Source organism: Strigops habroptila, chromosome 2 (assembly GCF_004027225.2).
Source record: "Strigops habroptila isolate Jane chromosome 2, bStrHab1.2.pri, whole genome shotgun sequence".
Lineage (NCBI taxonomy): Eukaryota > Metazoa > Chordata > Aves > Psittaciformes > Psittacidae > Strigops > Strigops habroptila.
This window is the reverse complement of record NC_044278.2, coordinates 91,969,908-91,985,519: the sequence shown is the minus strand read 5'-3', so window position 1 is coordinate 91,985,519 and position 15,612 is coordinate 91,969,908. Positions and strand designations below refer to the sequence as shown.

The 15,612-nt window shown below is 39.7% G+C and overlaps 1 protein-coding gene across 4 annotated transcripts in view; it reads left to right on the top strand.

Moving 5' to 3' along the window:
• The window catches only part of VWA8 (von Willebrand factor A domain containing 8), a 173,664-nt gene that overhangs the window by 155,994 nt on the left and 2,058 nt on the right, over nucleotides 1–15,612 (top strand). For 2 of the 4 annotated variants that reach the window (XM_030475494.1, XM_030475521.1), the window contains 5 exons: nucleotides 2,031–2,156; nucleotides 3,921–4,079; nucleotides 12,320–12,418; nucleotides 13,079–13,317; nucleotides 14,660–14,769. In XM_030475494.1, coding sequence (XP_030331354.1) covers nucleotides 2,031–2,156; nucleotides 3,921–4,079; nucleotides 12,320–12,418; nucleotides 13,079–13,317; nucleotides 14,660–14,769 — 733 coding nt within the window. The remainder of the gene's footprint in view (nucleotides 1–2,030; nucleotides 2,157–3,920; nucleotides 4,080–12,319; nucleotides 12,419–13,078; nucleotides 13,318–14,659; nucleotides 14,770–15,612) is intronic. The other 2 variants (XM_030475503.1, XM_030475512.1) reach the window with 1 other exon arrangement.

Below are 15,612 nucleotides of genomic sequence, written 5' to 3'. Positions count from 1 at the left end.
ATTTTTTTTTAATGGTTAGTGAGAATGTTGTTTCACAGGGACTGTAGTGATAGGACAAGGGGCAATGGGTTTAAGCTTAAACAAGGGAGATTTAGGTATTAGAAAGAAATTCTTTACTGTGAGTGGTGAGGCACTGGAACAGGCTGCCCAAGGAAGTTGTGAATGCTCCATCCCTAGCAGTGTTCAAGGCCAGATTAGACAGGGCTTGAGCAACCTGGTCAAGTGAAAGGTGTCCCTGCCCATGGTAGGAGGCTTGGAACTGGATGATCTTTAAGGTCCTTTCCAACCCAAACCATTCTATGATTTTATGATTCTGTGACTTTGATGGAGCATGTAGAGGTCGCCTGGAATTTGCAGGTATCTCTTTGTGGTATTATACAACTCTTTGGGCAGCAAAGGAATTTATGATCCTATGGAAGAAGGAACTTCAAATTTCGTGCCAAGAATATTTAACAATAGTAGAAACTACTAGCTGGTGGTAAAAAAAACTCGTGGATGCCCCACTGCCAAAGTGGGTTAAAGCTAGGTTGACTGTAGCACCATGGAATTCTATCAGAGGGCGCAACTAACTGAATTTACAGCCCAAGAAACCTTTTCCTCTTCTACCTTCTGTGATATACAAAAAAGCTGAGGTTTCTATGTATTGGCATTGGTTTTGCCTCCCATCTGTAAAGCTTTTGACACTACCTAGCTAAAAAACCTGTTTGTCACATCTGTAAATTCTATACTGTAAAATTAATCAAAAAATCATTTCCTCGTGGCTTTGTATTCTTTCTGCCCACTTATTTTCATAGGAAAGTAGTCCATTTAGTCTTGAGTCACTGTAAAGCAATAGACAGAACTCCTTCTTCCATACATACCAAAAAGAAAACCTTATAAATTTTGACCAAAGCAAAATCATAGATTCTCTGAGCCTTAAGAAGCCATCATCTGAGTGCTTAGACTGTACAAAATTATAAAGATTCATCCTCTCAAATCCCAGGCCTGCAGTTTACCAGGGATTTGTAATGCAACACTTCCTGCTCATCGGAAAGCAACTGATTTTCATTCCTGAGAACCAATGTTTAAGGCAGTTTGTGTCCTGCTGGATATTTGATTTTCCTCCAACTGCTGAGCAGCAATTTGCTGAGAGTGCAAAAGCATTATACATATATAGATTTAAAATCTTCGTTCCTTGTTGGGCTTACTACTTAAATAAGCAACTTCAACCTGAAGATTTAAGCAGAAATTAAGTAAACCATGAAACCCATACATGCAGACTTTAGTGTCTTTAGATGGATCTTACGTATTATGAACCATGATGAAGCTATCCTTTGAGAACATTCTTAAATACACTGCTTATAATATTGAAACGCTTGAGTCTTTGATCTTAAGTGCTTGCTTCTATGTACAGGAGTCCCACAAATATTTCAGTTCCTGGATTGTAATGCATGTTCATCAAGTCAGGCTGTAGATAACCAGCACCCATTTAAATAAAGCAGAAGCAGCATTTAGAGGACGGTCTCTTGAGTATCACAGTTGTCAAGGCTTTTATTTTAAAACAGAAAAATAGTTTATTGTTAATATTGTTGTTTTAAAAGAAACCACTTACCATTACCTAAGATGAACACTACTTGGTTTTACCTTTAAGTCACCTGCTGTTTTATTCTTGCACTGCTTGGATGGAGACACATAACAAATAGTCAGTTATGCATGTCTCTCTGTTGTATGTATTTCTGCACAGGCCTGTTACATGCATTTCCAGCATATTAGCAAGAAAAAAGGTTAACATTTCTGCAGTCCACAATTAACCTCCCACATATGAAACAAGTTTAAAAAAGACAAAATTACAGAGGGAACATGTTCTTTGTCAGTGTTAATTTTTCTTTCAGAGAAAAAGGACATCTATGTAGATGTGCTTGGATTTCTTTGATTTCGGCCAAATTATCACATCATTACAAAGAAAATGTATGCGTATGTCATGTCCAGTTGGTCTTAAATTGTCTAACATACACTCTTGTCACTGAGTGTAAGTTTCTTTTCTGTTGTAGGCCAAGGGTAAGGAAAGACAATGGCTGAGACACCAAGCTGTTGGAGAGCTAGATGATGCCAAAATCATTGATGGGCTGACAGGAGAAAAAGCCATATATAAACGACGGGGAGAACTTGAACCACAAGTAAGTGTTCAACAAGTAGCATGGAAAGTTGGGGAAGAGCGTAAATGGTTTGGTGATTTCATAGTGGCTGTACAATGTCTGTGTCGGGGTAAGTATATAGGGGTGAGAAACCTGTAAGAATCATCTCTGGCTTTGGAAGTCCCTGAGAGAGGGTGCTGATCTAGGCAGTGCTTTGTTTTAATCCAGTGCAACAAGTTTTATTTTCTCATTTATATTTTAATGAGCTGAAGGCAATTAACAGAAAATATTTTGTTTGGTTTTATCAGAAAAAGGAAAATATTTTCTCACTAATTTATTTTTTTTTTCAGTAAATACCCTGATACCCTGAGAAGTTTAAATAAATAAAGTGTTTTACAAATGTCTGTCCCATATTCCATGATAGGCAAAAAATTTCAACTTCCACAGATATTTTGATTTACAAGAAGAAAAATCATAATGGGAAAAAAGTGTGAGGAAAAGCCATGAAAATACAATGAAGTTTCCATTCTATGGCTCAATTCAGTCATTCCTTAGAGGACATTATGGTTAGGCCTATGTGAGTCAGCAACAGAAAAACCACTTGAATCAGACCAACAAAACCTGGCCAGAACTGGTGGCGCTAGTCCATAATATTTAGCAGTAATACTTAATGACAGATTGCAGTTTTTAACTACACCAAGATTTTTTTTTAAGTAGCTGTGTACAACATCTTTGTGCATGTCAGCTATGCACATCTGATGAATCCCTGGTATTAGTTTTTATGCTACTTCGTCCTGACGTCTGTTGCTTTGAACAGTTTATGGAACTTAGCACTGCCTGTGTGAAAGATCAACAAGGAAAAAATGATTAAATCTTCATTTCTCATTTTTTCACAATGTATTTACTCAATGTATCAGTTTTAAGGCTTTTTAAAAATAGTTCAATTAGGGAAAAAAGGTCACCTTTAATTTTGAATTAAAAAATAAATAAATATAGTATTCAATGGGCCCTCTCTCTCCCTTTGTTTTTGGGAGATCAGGAATTCCACAGTCTATTAAAAGAATAATTAAAAGCATAAAGCACACAAATGCTTGCAACCCTTTACAGGTAAAAGAAATATTTTAGTTATTTGGTTTTAATGTGACTGGGTTTTTTTGCCAGATCCTCTTCAATAGCATTATAGTTGAATCAAGACTCATCTCATTGCACACTAAATAAAACACCTCTCTTGAAGTTACTGTGCCAAAAATTGCTAAAACAGATGGGGATTGTTTTCAGGAAAAAAATAATGGTTTCAGCATCATAATGAAGAAGAAACTGGTAGTTAATCAGAACAAGATTTCAAGCATTTTTGGAATGTTACTAACCTCAGCAGACAAGTTTTTACAGTCTTGTCCAGGTCCCTGTTAATACTGTAAGCCAAGGAGAAGCATTTCAATTATGAGCCTTGGCAAAAAGAGCAAATTTGAGAGTCTCTCTGCTGAAATAAAATGTAAAGAATCAAAACTGAGACAGAAAAAGTATTTTCCTGACAAGTATGTGTGGAATTTTTGAAGTATTTTGTTTCCAGTCATTGAAGGTGAGGAGAAGGAATGAATTGAGGTATCTGTCAAGTAAATTGTTTGAAACAGAAAAAAAATATTGAAATATTTTGATCTTTTTTGTTAAAATAATTGATGTTTGCTGGATAAAAGTTTCCTACTTTGCAAAATGCATTGAATTCTCTTTACAAAATGTTTTATCACTACTAATGTTCAGCTTTCCCATTTATATTGGAGTTCTTTTTCTGCTGTGTTTCCCCGTCAGCCTGGGAGCCCTCAGCAGAAACCCAAACGCTTGCGCCTGGTGGTAGATGTTTCCGGTAGCATGTACCGCTTTAACGGGGTGGATAGACGCCTGGAACGCTCCATGGAGGCTGTCTGCATGGTCATGGAAGCTTTTGAGAATTATGAGCACAAATTCAAGGTAATTACAGCTGGGCTAGGAGCTCTGTGGTTATTGCATAGGCTGTGTGGAGCAGTGGAAAAAGTGTTTCAGCAGTCAGTCTAGCCAAAGAGCATTATTCATTCCCACAAGGAATTTCTAGCAACCTGAAAAATAATAGTGAATGGATGAGAAACATTACACACTTCAGCAGGGGAGGATTCAATCTAAGATTTTTAGGATTCTGATTTAGTGAAATTTGCTGCCTTTTTCTGTATTTATCAGTTTATTTGTTTCTTTAAGCAGAAACTTTAAACCTACAGAACACAAGTAAATATGAGCTTCAGTGCATGTGTAGATGCCCTGCCTTTCCATCTGCCCAGAGTACGGACAGGAATATGCTGTCACGGGAAAAGAGCTGTCCCTTATTTGTGTTCTCTTCCGGTTACCTGAAAGCAAAAAAATGATTTCTTATATTGAAAAATATTTATTTTTGTTGCTTGGTAAATCAGGCATATCTGAGCAACATATTACTGTGGCAAAATGCACAAAGGACAAAATGGAAGTAGTGGACACAAGGACAAATATCATATATCGGAATATAGCAAACATGGTTTTTGTAAAGGGGAAGTAATGCATTTTGAAGAGTCTCTATGTACGATAAGCAAGGTTAGATGATTGATAGACTCTCCTTAGCCAAAGGCATTTGACAAGATCCCTCACCTGATGCTTGTGAAGAAATTATAGTACTTGGGAGATAAAAGGGAAAGCCTTCAGATAAACATACTGCTGCTGCAAATGTAGAAAACAGATGTAATGGTCATTTTTTGGAGTGAAGAAGTGAAGGAAGGTCACTGGTGGACCTGTATTGGCACTTGTGCCAGAGCCCATGCTGTTATGTTGTTTTGTATATTCAGGGTGACCTGTAAAAGGGCATAGGTAATGAGATGACAAAAGTTGCTAGTTGTATGGAGTTATTTGGGAAAACAAAAAGGGAAGTCCAGCTGTAATAAGTTGGAGAAGGGCCTGGCCATAAATGGTGACTAGGAAATAAGATGGCAGATGGTCGTCAGTGATATTAAATGTAAAGTGCTGCAGATGGAAGAAAACAATTCTGATTTTAAATACACAGTGAAGAAATCTCAGCTATCTGTTAGTGCTCACTCTCAGCTGTATATTAGTGCTGAGCAAAGAAATGTTGTAATTATATTGTATGGTTCTTTGAACATTCAGTGCCCACCAGCTGTCAAAAAGCTAATCGAATGTTAGAAACTATTAGCGAAAGAACAGAATAAAGCAGAAAGCATCAGAATGCTGCTGTAAACATCCATAGTGCATTCACGTCAGGAGTAATATGTGCAACTTTGGTCCCCTATCTCACAAAAGTTCTTGTAGAGCTGAAAGAGAAGAGAGGGTGACAAAGATTACAAAAGTTATGAAAGTGTCCCCATTCAAGAAATGGCTAAGAATGCAAGAACCGCTCAGTTTGGAGGAGATAAACATCAGGGAGCAGATAAAATCTTGAATGAAATGGAAGCAGTGACCAGGGCACAGTTGTTCATTCGGTTCTGCTACAGCCATTCTGCTATCGTTATGAACAATGAATTATTTTACATTTACACAACAGAGGACAGTGGCTTAGAAGGATGACACTGAGAAAAGATGTAGTGCAGTGGTAGATAACCAGCTGTCCTTATTTCCAGTGCAGCTCTACAGCTGAGAACCCAGACATGACCTTCAAGTGCATGGTAAAGGAATAACATTTAGAAGTAAGCAGACAGACCATGCAGAATTAGTAAGATCATTATGAACTGTCTTCACTTCTGGGATTTTAAAAATCTCTGTTTCATTACCTTTCAAATCCCTCTGTGTCTATTACAGATTGTTATATTTTGCTTGGTAATAGTTGCTATTGGCCAGTGTTTTGCCCTGCACATAGATGAAAGCCTGTATTTGGCCAGGCAAATAGCTCAAACTGCAGTTAGTTGTAACAGTAGATGTGTCTCTCTAACAATCATTTACCATTTATAAAAACACGTATGCAAAAACCATGTGCAGTTATTAGATGTGAACATTGCCACTCTTTGCTGATACTAAGACATGAATAGTAATGTTATCCTTACAACCTCTATGAGTCAAGAGAGCCGTAAGGTCAATTTCATACTTAAAACAACAGTGGTGAGGAAGATGCTGGAAATTTTAGTGACACACCAAGGAAAAAAGTTGTCATCAGCTTCTACATCAGTCCATCTTCAATTGGACAGGGTAATTCTCCTCCATTTAAGAGCTCCTTCCACTGGATAGAGAACTTTGGGGGGGCAGTAACAGTCCCTTTGTTCAAGGCTGGTGAGATTCAGTGTGAATTCTGTCAACTTAAGAGCTGCTTTTGCCTGTGGGAAGAGAAGTTCTTTTCTTCCTCTGCATCTCATTGGGATTTGATTCATTCAAAGCATAATATCTACAAAAGTAGACCAGAGGTGACTAGGATGAGATGTGGCCTTATGTTTCACTGGCCACTGAAGTCTTCCCCCAAAATGAGCAGAGGGTCATTTATTAACTAGTCATGTTTGAACTATATTCTTGACATGATCCAATGATTAGGCTAAAGTATCTCTTTTGAACTACATTACAGAGTCTTCTCATACAAGAAATCTCCTGTGCATGTGCTGATGGACTCTTTGAGTCATTCTTTTGATAAAAATAAAAAGCATTTCTGAAATCTCCAGGTTGAAAATTCATGTATTTTTGGTGTCTAATCTGGTGTGGCAGTTGCTACCCCTGCATGAATGTGATCAATAACCAGAACTCATGTCAGTTCCTCGGTTTCTAACAAGTGTAATTAAGTCTTCAGATAGTAGGAGAACCAGTGATTGTTTTAAAATATCACTGATTCTAATCTGTAAAACACTGACACTCTGTAAGATGCTGCTAATTTTTTTCAGGAAAAAGCTGAAGTTTTGGTATGTCTGCAAAAATAGCATACATTTCTCATTTCTAAAAGAGGAACTGTTTGAAGAATGAGAAAAGAACATACAACTGTGTCCTCTGCAATGAGAAATCTGCAGTTCATAATTTTTTTCGTTCTCTTTCTTATCTTCTTGCCTGGTGGTTTTTTTTTTTGTAAAAATAGGCTTTTTTGGCCTTCAGATATGCCTGCTGTTATCTGTTCCTGTTGTAGCCCCATCTGCAACGGTCACAACCACATGCGATGCAAATTTGAGGGGTATCGTGTAGAACATATGTTGAACCTGGGGGACAATCAGGCTTGCTGAGCAAAGCATTCAAAGGGGATATACATAGCAAAGTTCCCTTCTGCTGTCTAACTGCAGTGCAAACTTCAGAAACCAACTCTTGGCCTTTTCTCAAGATCACTTTTCTGCTGGTGCTTGGTTTAGTACTCTGCTAAATAAGGTTGTGTATTAATCAGATGGGCTTTTCCTTGGTTGTTTTATCCTACCAGGCTGAACTTTCCCCTTGTGTGGTACCCCTTGGTCATACTGATGATGTTGATTGACTGGTCTTTACAGCACTGAATGAAGGCAGAGAATACTTTCTCCCTGCCTTCTAATACAGAAGAGCTAAGTATTGGGTACGTGACTGTATGAAGCAGTAATGAAGTTATCCTTCATAAAAAGTCAGACAAGTGCCAGCAGGTATTTGTCAGGGTTTTATGCTTGCATAGGACAACCTGCCTGCTTCCATTTCCCATAAGTGCAGGCGATGAATCATTCCGTGTCAAGGGGGAAATGAGAGGCTCATCCCACAGTCAGGAAATCCATTTAAATTAACAGCCATGTTTCACAGCCCTCCTCCAATGTCATCTCATCCACGCTTCCTCTCAACTGCTTTAATAAAGAAAAGAGTGGGAGTAACTGAGATAATAGAAGCCACATTCTCAGCCTTATCCTGATAATAGAGGTTAAATGTTCCTACAGAGACCCCCTTGGCCCCTTTAAATGTGTGGATGCATCACTTATACATACGTATAAGTTATAACAAGCAAGTTCTTTTGCAGGATTAAAGTTTTTACATCTTTTTTTTACATCTCATTTTATGCGCCAGTTATTTGAAAATGTGCAGAGGACAATTTGTTCTTTGTATTATCTGAGGTAGTTTTACGTCTGCCACACAAAACGTATGGTTTTATATCATCCCTGATTACTGTCATTTGCACACATGATGGGAGATTTAGGAGGCATGTCCACTAAATTATCCAACAGCAATTTTATGAAGCCTTTAAAATATTAGAAGTGGCTCAATAAATAGCATGTTATATAACTAGTAGAAAAAGCCTGAATTGTTATTTATAGCTGTATTAAAGGGATATTGCAGATTTTATATGCCCATTTCAGCATTCCCTGTTAGCAAAATTTAGTATGGAGGCAGCACTATTAATTTAGGAAAAGAGATGTCCCACATGCTTGGCAGAATAGTTCCTTTTAAATAATAAACAAAAGGTTTGAAATAAATTCAGGGAAAAATAAAAGAAGGTTCAGTGTTGTCCAAAGAAGAGATGAATTTATAAATATCTACCCCTCTGGCAGAGGTCTGTCTAATTCACGCTGCCATTTACATTCAGCATGCATCTTCTTTCAGCTTTTTAAATGCCTTCAGAAATTAAACCTTCTGACATGGCAGCTTCAGAAGACAAAAAGTCTTCCATTTTACTCATTTTAGGCAGCAGCAACCATCCATTCAGTGCAAAATGTGACAGTGGAATAGGGATTGTTTTAACCTGTAAGGAAAGAAACCAACAGAATGATGCTATTTTGAGAGACATGTTTTCACGTAATGTACTCACAGCTCTGAATAGAGCAGTTCTTGTCTCAGTATACCTGAGGCTGTTGGAAAACGAGCCACTGTGTACTGCAATAATATATTAATTCAATTAAGTCTGCATTATAGCAAATGTGTGTTTTGCTGCTGGATTTGTCCTGAGAGCATATGCTTGCAATCTATTTTGTAAACCAAACCGAGAGTCAGTTCCAAGTAAGATTGTATTACAGCTCTTCTCTCACTTGTAACGTAAATTCTCCTAGGTAATTTATGAGAAAAAAAGCATTGTAGCCTTGCTTCTCAGTGGCCCTTTTTCTGTGCTTGTCTTTACCTACTGCAGAGGAAGGAAACCGTTTTTGACAAAGCATGCGTGTGTGCCTGCATGTGTTGGGGTTCCTGGTTAGCCAGGGCTGTGGAGCTGTCTGCACCTTTTCTTTAAAATGAGCACACCAAGATAACATCGAATCACTGAAGGTTCATTTTATTAGAACTCAAATCAGGAGGATGTAATAATTTACTGAAAGAAAACCTGGGTGAAACATTTAAATCCTCCTTCTTTGCCCTTGCAGAGTGGGCTTCTTCACTCCAGTTTTACTCCTGTCCCAAACTCTGTATTCCTGAATTGCCATAGACTCCATACATTTCCCTGGGCAAGATTCTCCCTTCTGTCACCTCTACAGGTTGGCTTTGAGCCTGCTCCCATCCCTCCCTCCCAAGGAGGGTCTCCCAGGCTGCAGTCCTGTGTTGGTTTAAGTCAATCCAAGTCAGTGCTGCTACATTCCTCCTTCTCTGGGGCATAAGTACTCATCCAACCTCACAGTTTGGGGAGCTAAGCTGCCCAAAAGCAACGTTACAGTCATTGGGTTTTGGCTACTCCTGGTCCTTGGTTTGACTTCCAAGGGGATCAGACGGCCGTGAGGACCAGCACTAGAGGGCTAGTGACTGCAGCACTTCTCTTCCACAGCACAGCAGGATCTCACCCTGCTTTTTGGGAGGCCCTACTTGACCCAAAATGCAGCAGCTGGGATGAAGCAAACAGCCAATTCTTCCCTGCTGCCTCACCACACTTTTTTAAATCACAAATAACATAGTAAACTGTCAGCAAAGAAACAATAATAAACTGTCAGCAAGGAAACGAGGAAACAGATAACATCTGTTAAGTATACATACTCAAGTGCATGCATGGGCACACATGAAGAATAATAAGCAGCCAGCCGAGGAGGGAGCAGACAGGACATGATGTTCCCAGGTGAACGCCTTTATGTGGCTGCAGTAGTTTGCTGAAATCATTTCAGCCTCGCTCAGCCCAAACCTGGGTTGTACAATCCCACCTTGTGCAAGAATGGGAAGGGGACCCAACCATATGGTCAACCTCTGGTGTTCCACCGAGGAGCTACAGCAGTTCCCTTTACACAGGCTGTCACACTGAGTTTAAACCAGCCTTTTTGAGATGAAAGGTTGGTCTGTTATTGGTGTATGCCAAGAACTAAAATGATATTGGCCTATTCCCATGAACTCAGTATGGCTGATACAGGGACACCCAGTGGGAAGGTCCATGAAATGCTGGGAAGGAGCTTGTAATGAAGGAGTCAGCTTTATTTTTACACAGGAGAACGACAGCATCTTGCTTTACATGATTAGGTTGTTGACTTAAAAGTGATACCGAAAACAAAACTGCTCAGCAAAGGACATGCAGGGTTTCTTAACTAAAGCCTACCCTGAAGATCTGTGGACATTTCTGACATTATGTAAGAACGATATTAGTGCTGGGTATTTTTTGCTCCGTTAAACCACTGCTTTATTTAATTCCTCTAATTTGAATTATCTCTGGTTTTTAAAACAATAGACAGGCACGCTCCCTTAGTGTGTGGTTCACATTCTGGATTTATTTATTCTTGTTATTAATTAGGAAGTATCCTGAATGTAACCTCAACATTATTCTCAAAAATCTGTGTATTTTCATTCGCCATGCTTTTCTCTGGGAAAGATAATGGTTTGAGGAAGACAGAAACACCAGCTAAAAATTCATGAAGAAAGAGAGTCTGAAGCATTATTGGTGATAAGAAATAGGTTTTGAAGAGAAAATATGTGACAGACTGGAAGCTTTACATGAAGATGAGTAGCAAATATTAGAAATGAAGGAGCTGAGGAGAACAGGAACAGGAAAATACAGAAAGAAACGGGATTGCGTGGGGGACTAAATTATGTAAAGATTTCCTAGGGTAAGGAAGTCTGGGTTAAGTGAGTCTGTCATAAAATAGTCTGACCTTGGCTGAAATTAATCTGTAGTATGTGGCACTGTTTCGCAGAAGGAGGTGTCACCTTTAAAAGTGTTATTCCAGCTGCTATAGCTCTCTTTTGATATATTTTTAAGCAAATTAGTGATATGGAAACAAACAAGAAGAGCTTTGTCGATAAAGAATGCCATTTCTCCAGTCTCCAGGAGCCGACTTTGAGGAATAGACCTGCCTTCTACCAAATGATTATGTGGGAATTAGGGATGGTGAACTCAGCAGGGACCTGTAGGCAGTACTTGAATAAAAGATAACAGAAAGGCAAAATACTGCACAAGGGCTCACTGTCAACTAAAGACAGATGTGTGCCAGCTAATCAGGGGGAAATACAGACATGTTCATGTTGAAGAACTGCCAGCTCAGGTCTCTCCAGGCTCAGGATATGTGCACTGTGCTCTATTACTTGGTGTAGACAGCTCTTAAATCCACTTTTGTCCTGCTCATGAATTCTCCCTGGGGTGACTGCCAGATCCACAACACAAAGGGCAGGTCAGGACCTTGCCATAGCTTGGCTTGTCTTGGTTTTCATGTAATGACAATGAAACTCTTCTTACATAAAACAAAGGCCTTCCCAATATTACATTATTTGTTCAACAAGATATTTTTGATCTATTACAGCTCTGTAGGTCATTTTTACAGCATCTTTCACAGGAGAATGATGTACACACCAGTACAGAGACTCTTGGAATTCACTTCACTACATACTTTCAGCAATTACTTTGAGCTGGTTATGCTCAAAAATAAGGAGTGCTGATTTTTTAAAAAAGAAGGGTTGTAGTACTTCTTTTTCTCAGAGCAGAATGAGGTCACAAAAAAGATCCATCAAACGTGGGAGCTACTCTCAAACAATGCACTTCTTGTTTGTCAGACTCGAGAGGATGAAAATTGCTCCTTTAAAAAAATACACGGACAATGTGAGAGGGCAAGGTCTTGATCTTATGCATCACCGCTCTGCAATTGGTGGGATGATGTGAAAAACAGACCATGGAAATAAGTAACTGGTCTTTAATTTCATTATCTAGCAATTCTTTCCTATGTTTTCATGTCAGTGAGAAATTGCAAGGAGTTTCCTTATGCAGCTCATAAACAGAAACAGGGAACAGTATTTGAGGTTTCATGTTGAAAGCAAATTGCCTTTGATTTGTCTCATGTCATTGTGACCCAAGGGCCATTTGTGACCGCCAGATGACTGATGGCATTTCTTTCTTGCAGTACGATATCGTTGGACATTCAGGAGATGGCTTCAACATTGCCTTGGTTGGAAGTGACAAAGTTCCCAAGAACAATAAGCAAAGATTAGAGATTCTTAAGGTAAATGCTACTGATAAGTGATACTGGATAATCAAGGATTTTGTGATGGCAGAGATAAAATTGTAGGTCACAGAATGCAAAACATAAAGAGAGTAAAATAAAATAAAAGGCCAGAACCTGGCCTTGAACACTGCCAGGGATGGGGCATCCACAACTTCTCTGGGCAACCTGTGCCAGTGTCTCACCACCCTCATAGCTCAAACAAAATGTTTCAACATTTTTACACTTCGCTGCTTCTGTCAGCACCCAGATATTTGATATTAACTGTGACACTACTAGGGTTTGGAAGTCTAGTGCAAACTATAAACAGGCAGGAGCTGGTATTAGGAAACTAAGCTCTGTTTTCTTCCTTAAATACATGGGAATGTAGCTACTCAAACTGCAGCTGATCGAAATATTTTATCTTCCCTAAGGCCCAGCCTAATTATGTCCATGCTTGGATTTTGATTGTTTGATCTGTTTTGAGAAATGTTGCCCATCTTAAAATATATTACATACAAAAAGCTGCATCTTCTATAGTATCTGGAGTACTGTCCACATTTCTGAAGCTTTCCACAATATACCATAACTGAATATTTACTCTCTCCTGTGCCAGCTGAAATGAATGTTTATTCCTAAAGTCATCTTACATATTTCCACTTGGTTATGCTATGCACACAGACCATGCATGCCCATGCTCAGTTCTGCATGAGTGGAGACCATACCTTGGAAGGGACAGAGCATGCCATTCATGAAATTGCCAAGGAAGAGGCTGACGAGTATTTTGTTATCGTCTTGAGTGATGCAAATCTCGAGCGATATGGTATTCGCCCATCAAGGTTTGCTCAAGTCTTGACCACCAATGCTCAAGTCAATGCTTTTGCCATATTTATAGGATCCTTAGGAGACCAGGCAGATAGGTAAGTATATTTGGTTTATGCCTAATGTAACTTTTTTTTGTTTTCATTCATCATAAATCTAAACTATGCTTTTACTGCAATGAAGTTATGCATTTATTTGCCCATACTGGTCTTCTGCACTAAGGTTTTGATCATAGTATCATAAAATCACAGAACGGTTTGGGTTGGAAGGGACCTTAAACATCATCTAGTTCCAACCCCGCTGCCATGGGCAGGGACACCTCACGCTAGACCAGGTTGCTCAAAGCCCCATGCAACCTGGCCTTGAACACTGCCAGGGATGGGGCAGCCACAGCTTCTCTGGGCACCCTGTGCCAGCACCTCAGCCCCCTCATTGTGAAGAATTTCTTCCTAATATCTAATCTAAATCTACCCTCTTTCAGTTTAAAACCATTATCTCCTGTCCTGTCAGTACATGCCCTGGGAAGAAGTCTCTCTCTGTCCTTCCTTCATATATTGAAAGACCACAGTAAGATCTCTCCAGACCTTTCTCTTCGGGCTGAAAAAGCCCAAGACTCTCTCAGCCTGTCTCCATAGGAGAGGTGCTCCAGCTCTCTAACCATTTTTGTGGCCCTCCTCTGGTCCCACTCCAACAGGTCCACATCCGTCTTGTTTTGGCATCCCCAGAGCTGAATGCAGTACTGCAGGTGGGGTCTCATGAGAGGAGAGCAGAGGGGCAGAATCACCTTCCTCGACCTGCTGGTCATGCTCCTTTGGGTGCAGCCCAGGATATGGTTAGTTTTCTGGGCTGTGAGTGCACATGGCCAGCTCATGTCCAAGTTTTCATCCTTTTTTTTTTTCCTTCAGTTTAGTTTTTTTAAATCTACTGACTTGTGTCAGTGAGGAGACTGATACACGGGTCCTTGCAGACATCCCTTATAGCTAGCTATTTCAGAGCATTCTGTACATCCAAAGGGAGCACCTGAAGCCCCCCTTCCACTGAAGGATGTGCACTATCCCACTGTGTAATATCACTACCTAATCATGAAAAAGATCTAGTGCCTTTGCCATTGCCCAATATGCAGATTGAATATGTGTGGGCCTATAAAAAGAAATTAAAGCAGGAGAAACCAGAGTTTAATGGTCTTCCAAACTGCCAGAAAGTTCACTCAGATACTCCTTTTGTGCTAGAGACATAAATTCTTTGGAGGGTCCGAGCCAATACACCTATTTTCAGTGCTAGAACATAATTTCACTTTAAATTGTTTGGCCACAGGGAAAAAGAAGAAAATCCCGGTTGTCCCTCAGTTCCACGTCCACTGAAGACCAGTACATGCAGTAAAAAGCTGGTTATAGCCACAAATATCAACAGTGCCTTTTCTGCTTCTGTTTGAATCTCCAGCTCGAGCAGAGTGAGAGAACGCCCAAAGGGAATTGGCACTCAGTACACAGTTTTAGTCAGAAAAGGGTTGAGACATATGGCTGCACAGTCACCATCAGTTGTGTCTGCAGGTCTGTACATCAGAACTGTGTTATTCATGAGAAGAGAACCCATTCTGAAAGATTACAATTTCAGAAATTCCTTTTACTTCTAGAAATAACAAATAAATAAATAAATAAAGTGTTGACCTTATCCTGCTGGGTAAGAGGAGATCTTATAATTGCCTAGTTCTCTGGGTATGGAAAACGCACACAATGCTGCCGCTGAAATGCATTTCTGTGTATGTGGAAGTGCAGAATTTAGACAAAGCGTTCCTGTAACTGCTGTGGGGGAAGGAGGAGGGAATTCCCTGTTGCAGCTCTTTTAAAAACTCACTTTAAAAGTGAGATTTAACTTAGCATTGGAGAACCAGTGTGGACCATAAACTCCTTTAAAAATCAGTGAAAAAATAAATCCCAAGCCTGCAGACTCCCCGTGAGGGAGGTGGGGGTTGTAACGTGCATCTTGTTTAGCGTTTTTAAGGTGGGTTAAGCTGTGAATAGAAGTGCGTCAGGCTAATAATGCAGAAAAGTATCTTTCCATCTAATCTGCTACAGCCTCAAAGAGGGAATATAAAGAGCATGTTTAGAATCACTGGGGGTCCTGAACTGAATGAGCTGTTGGTTCATGATAACCTATTAAAGTAAGCAAGTATGCTCATTTCCAGCGTAAATCTCTAGCTGGCCTCAGAAAACCAGTTGTGATAATACTTCATGGGGTCACTGGTACCTTGATCAAAACAGTTTTTGCGTGTCAGAAAGAGGACATGAATAGAAATCTCTAGAAACACTCTTGATTGTCGTGCTGAAAGGGCCTCTGTGACTTAGCTGCTCTCGGTGTTTCCTCCCACTGCGGCTTTCCCAAGCCTTTAATTG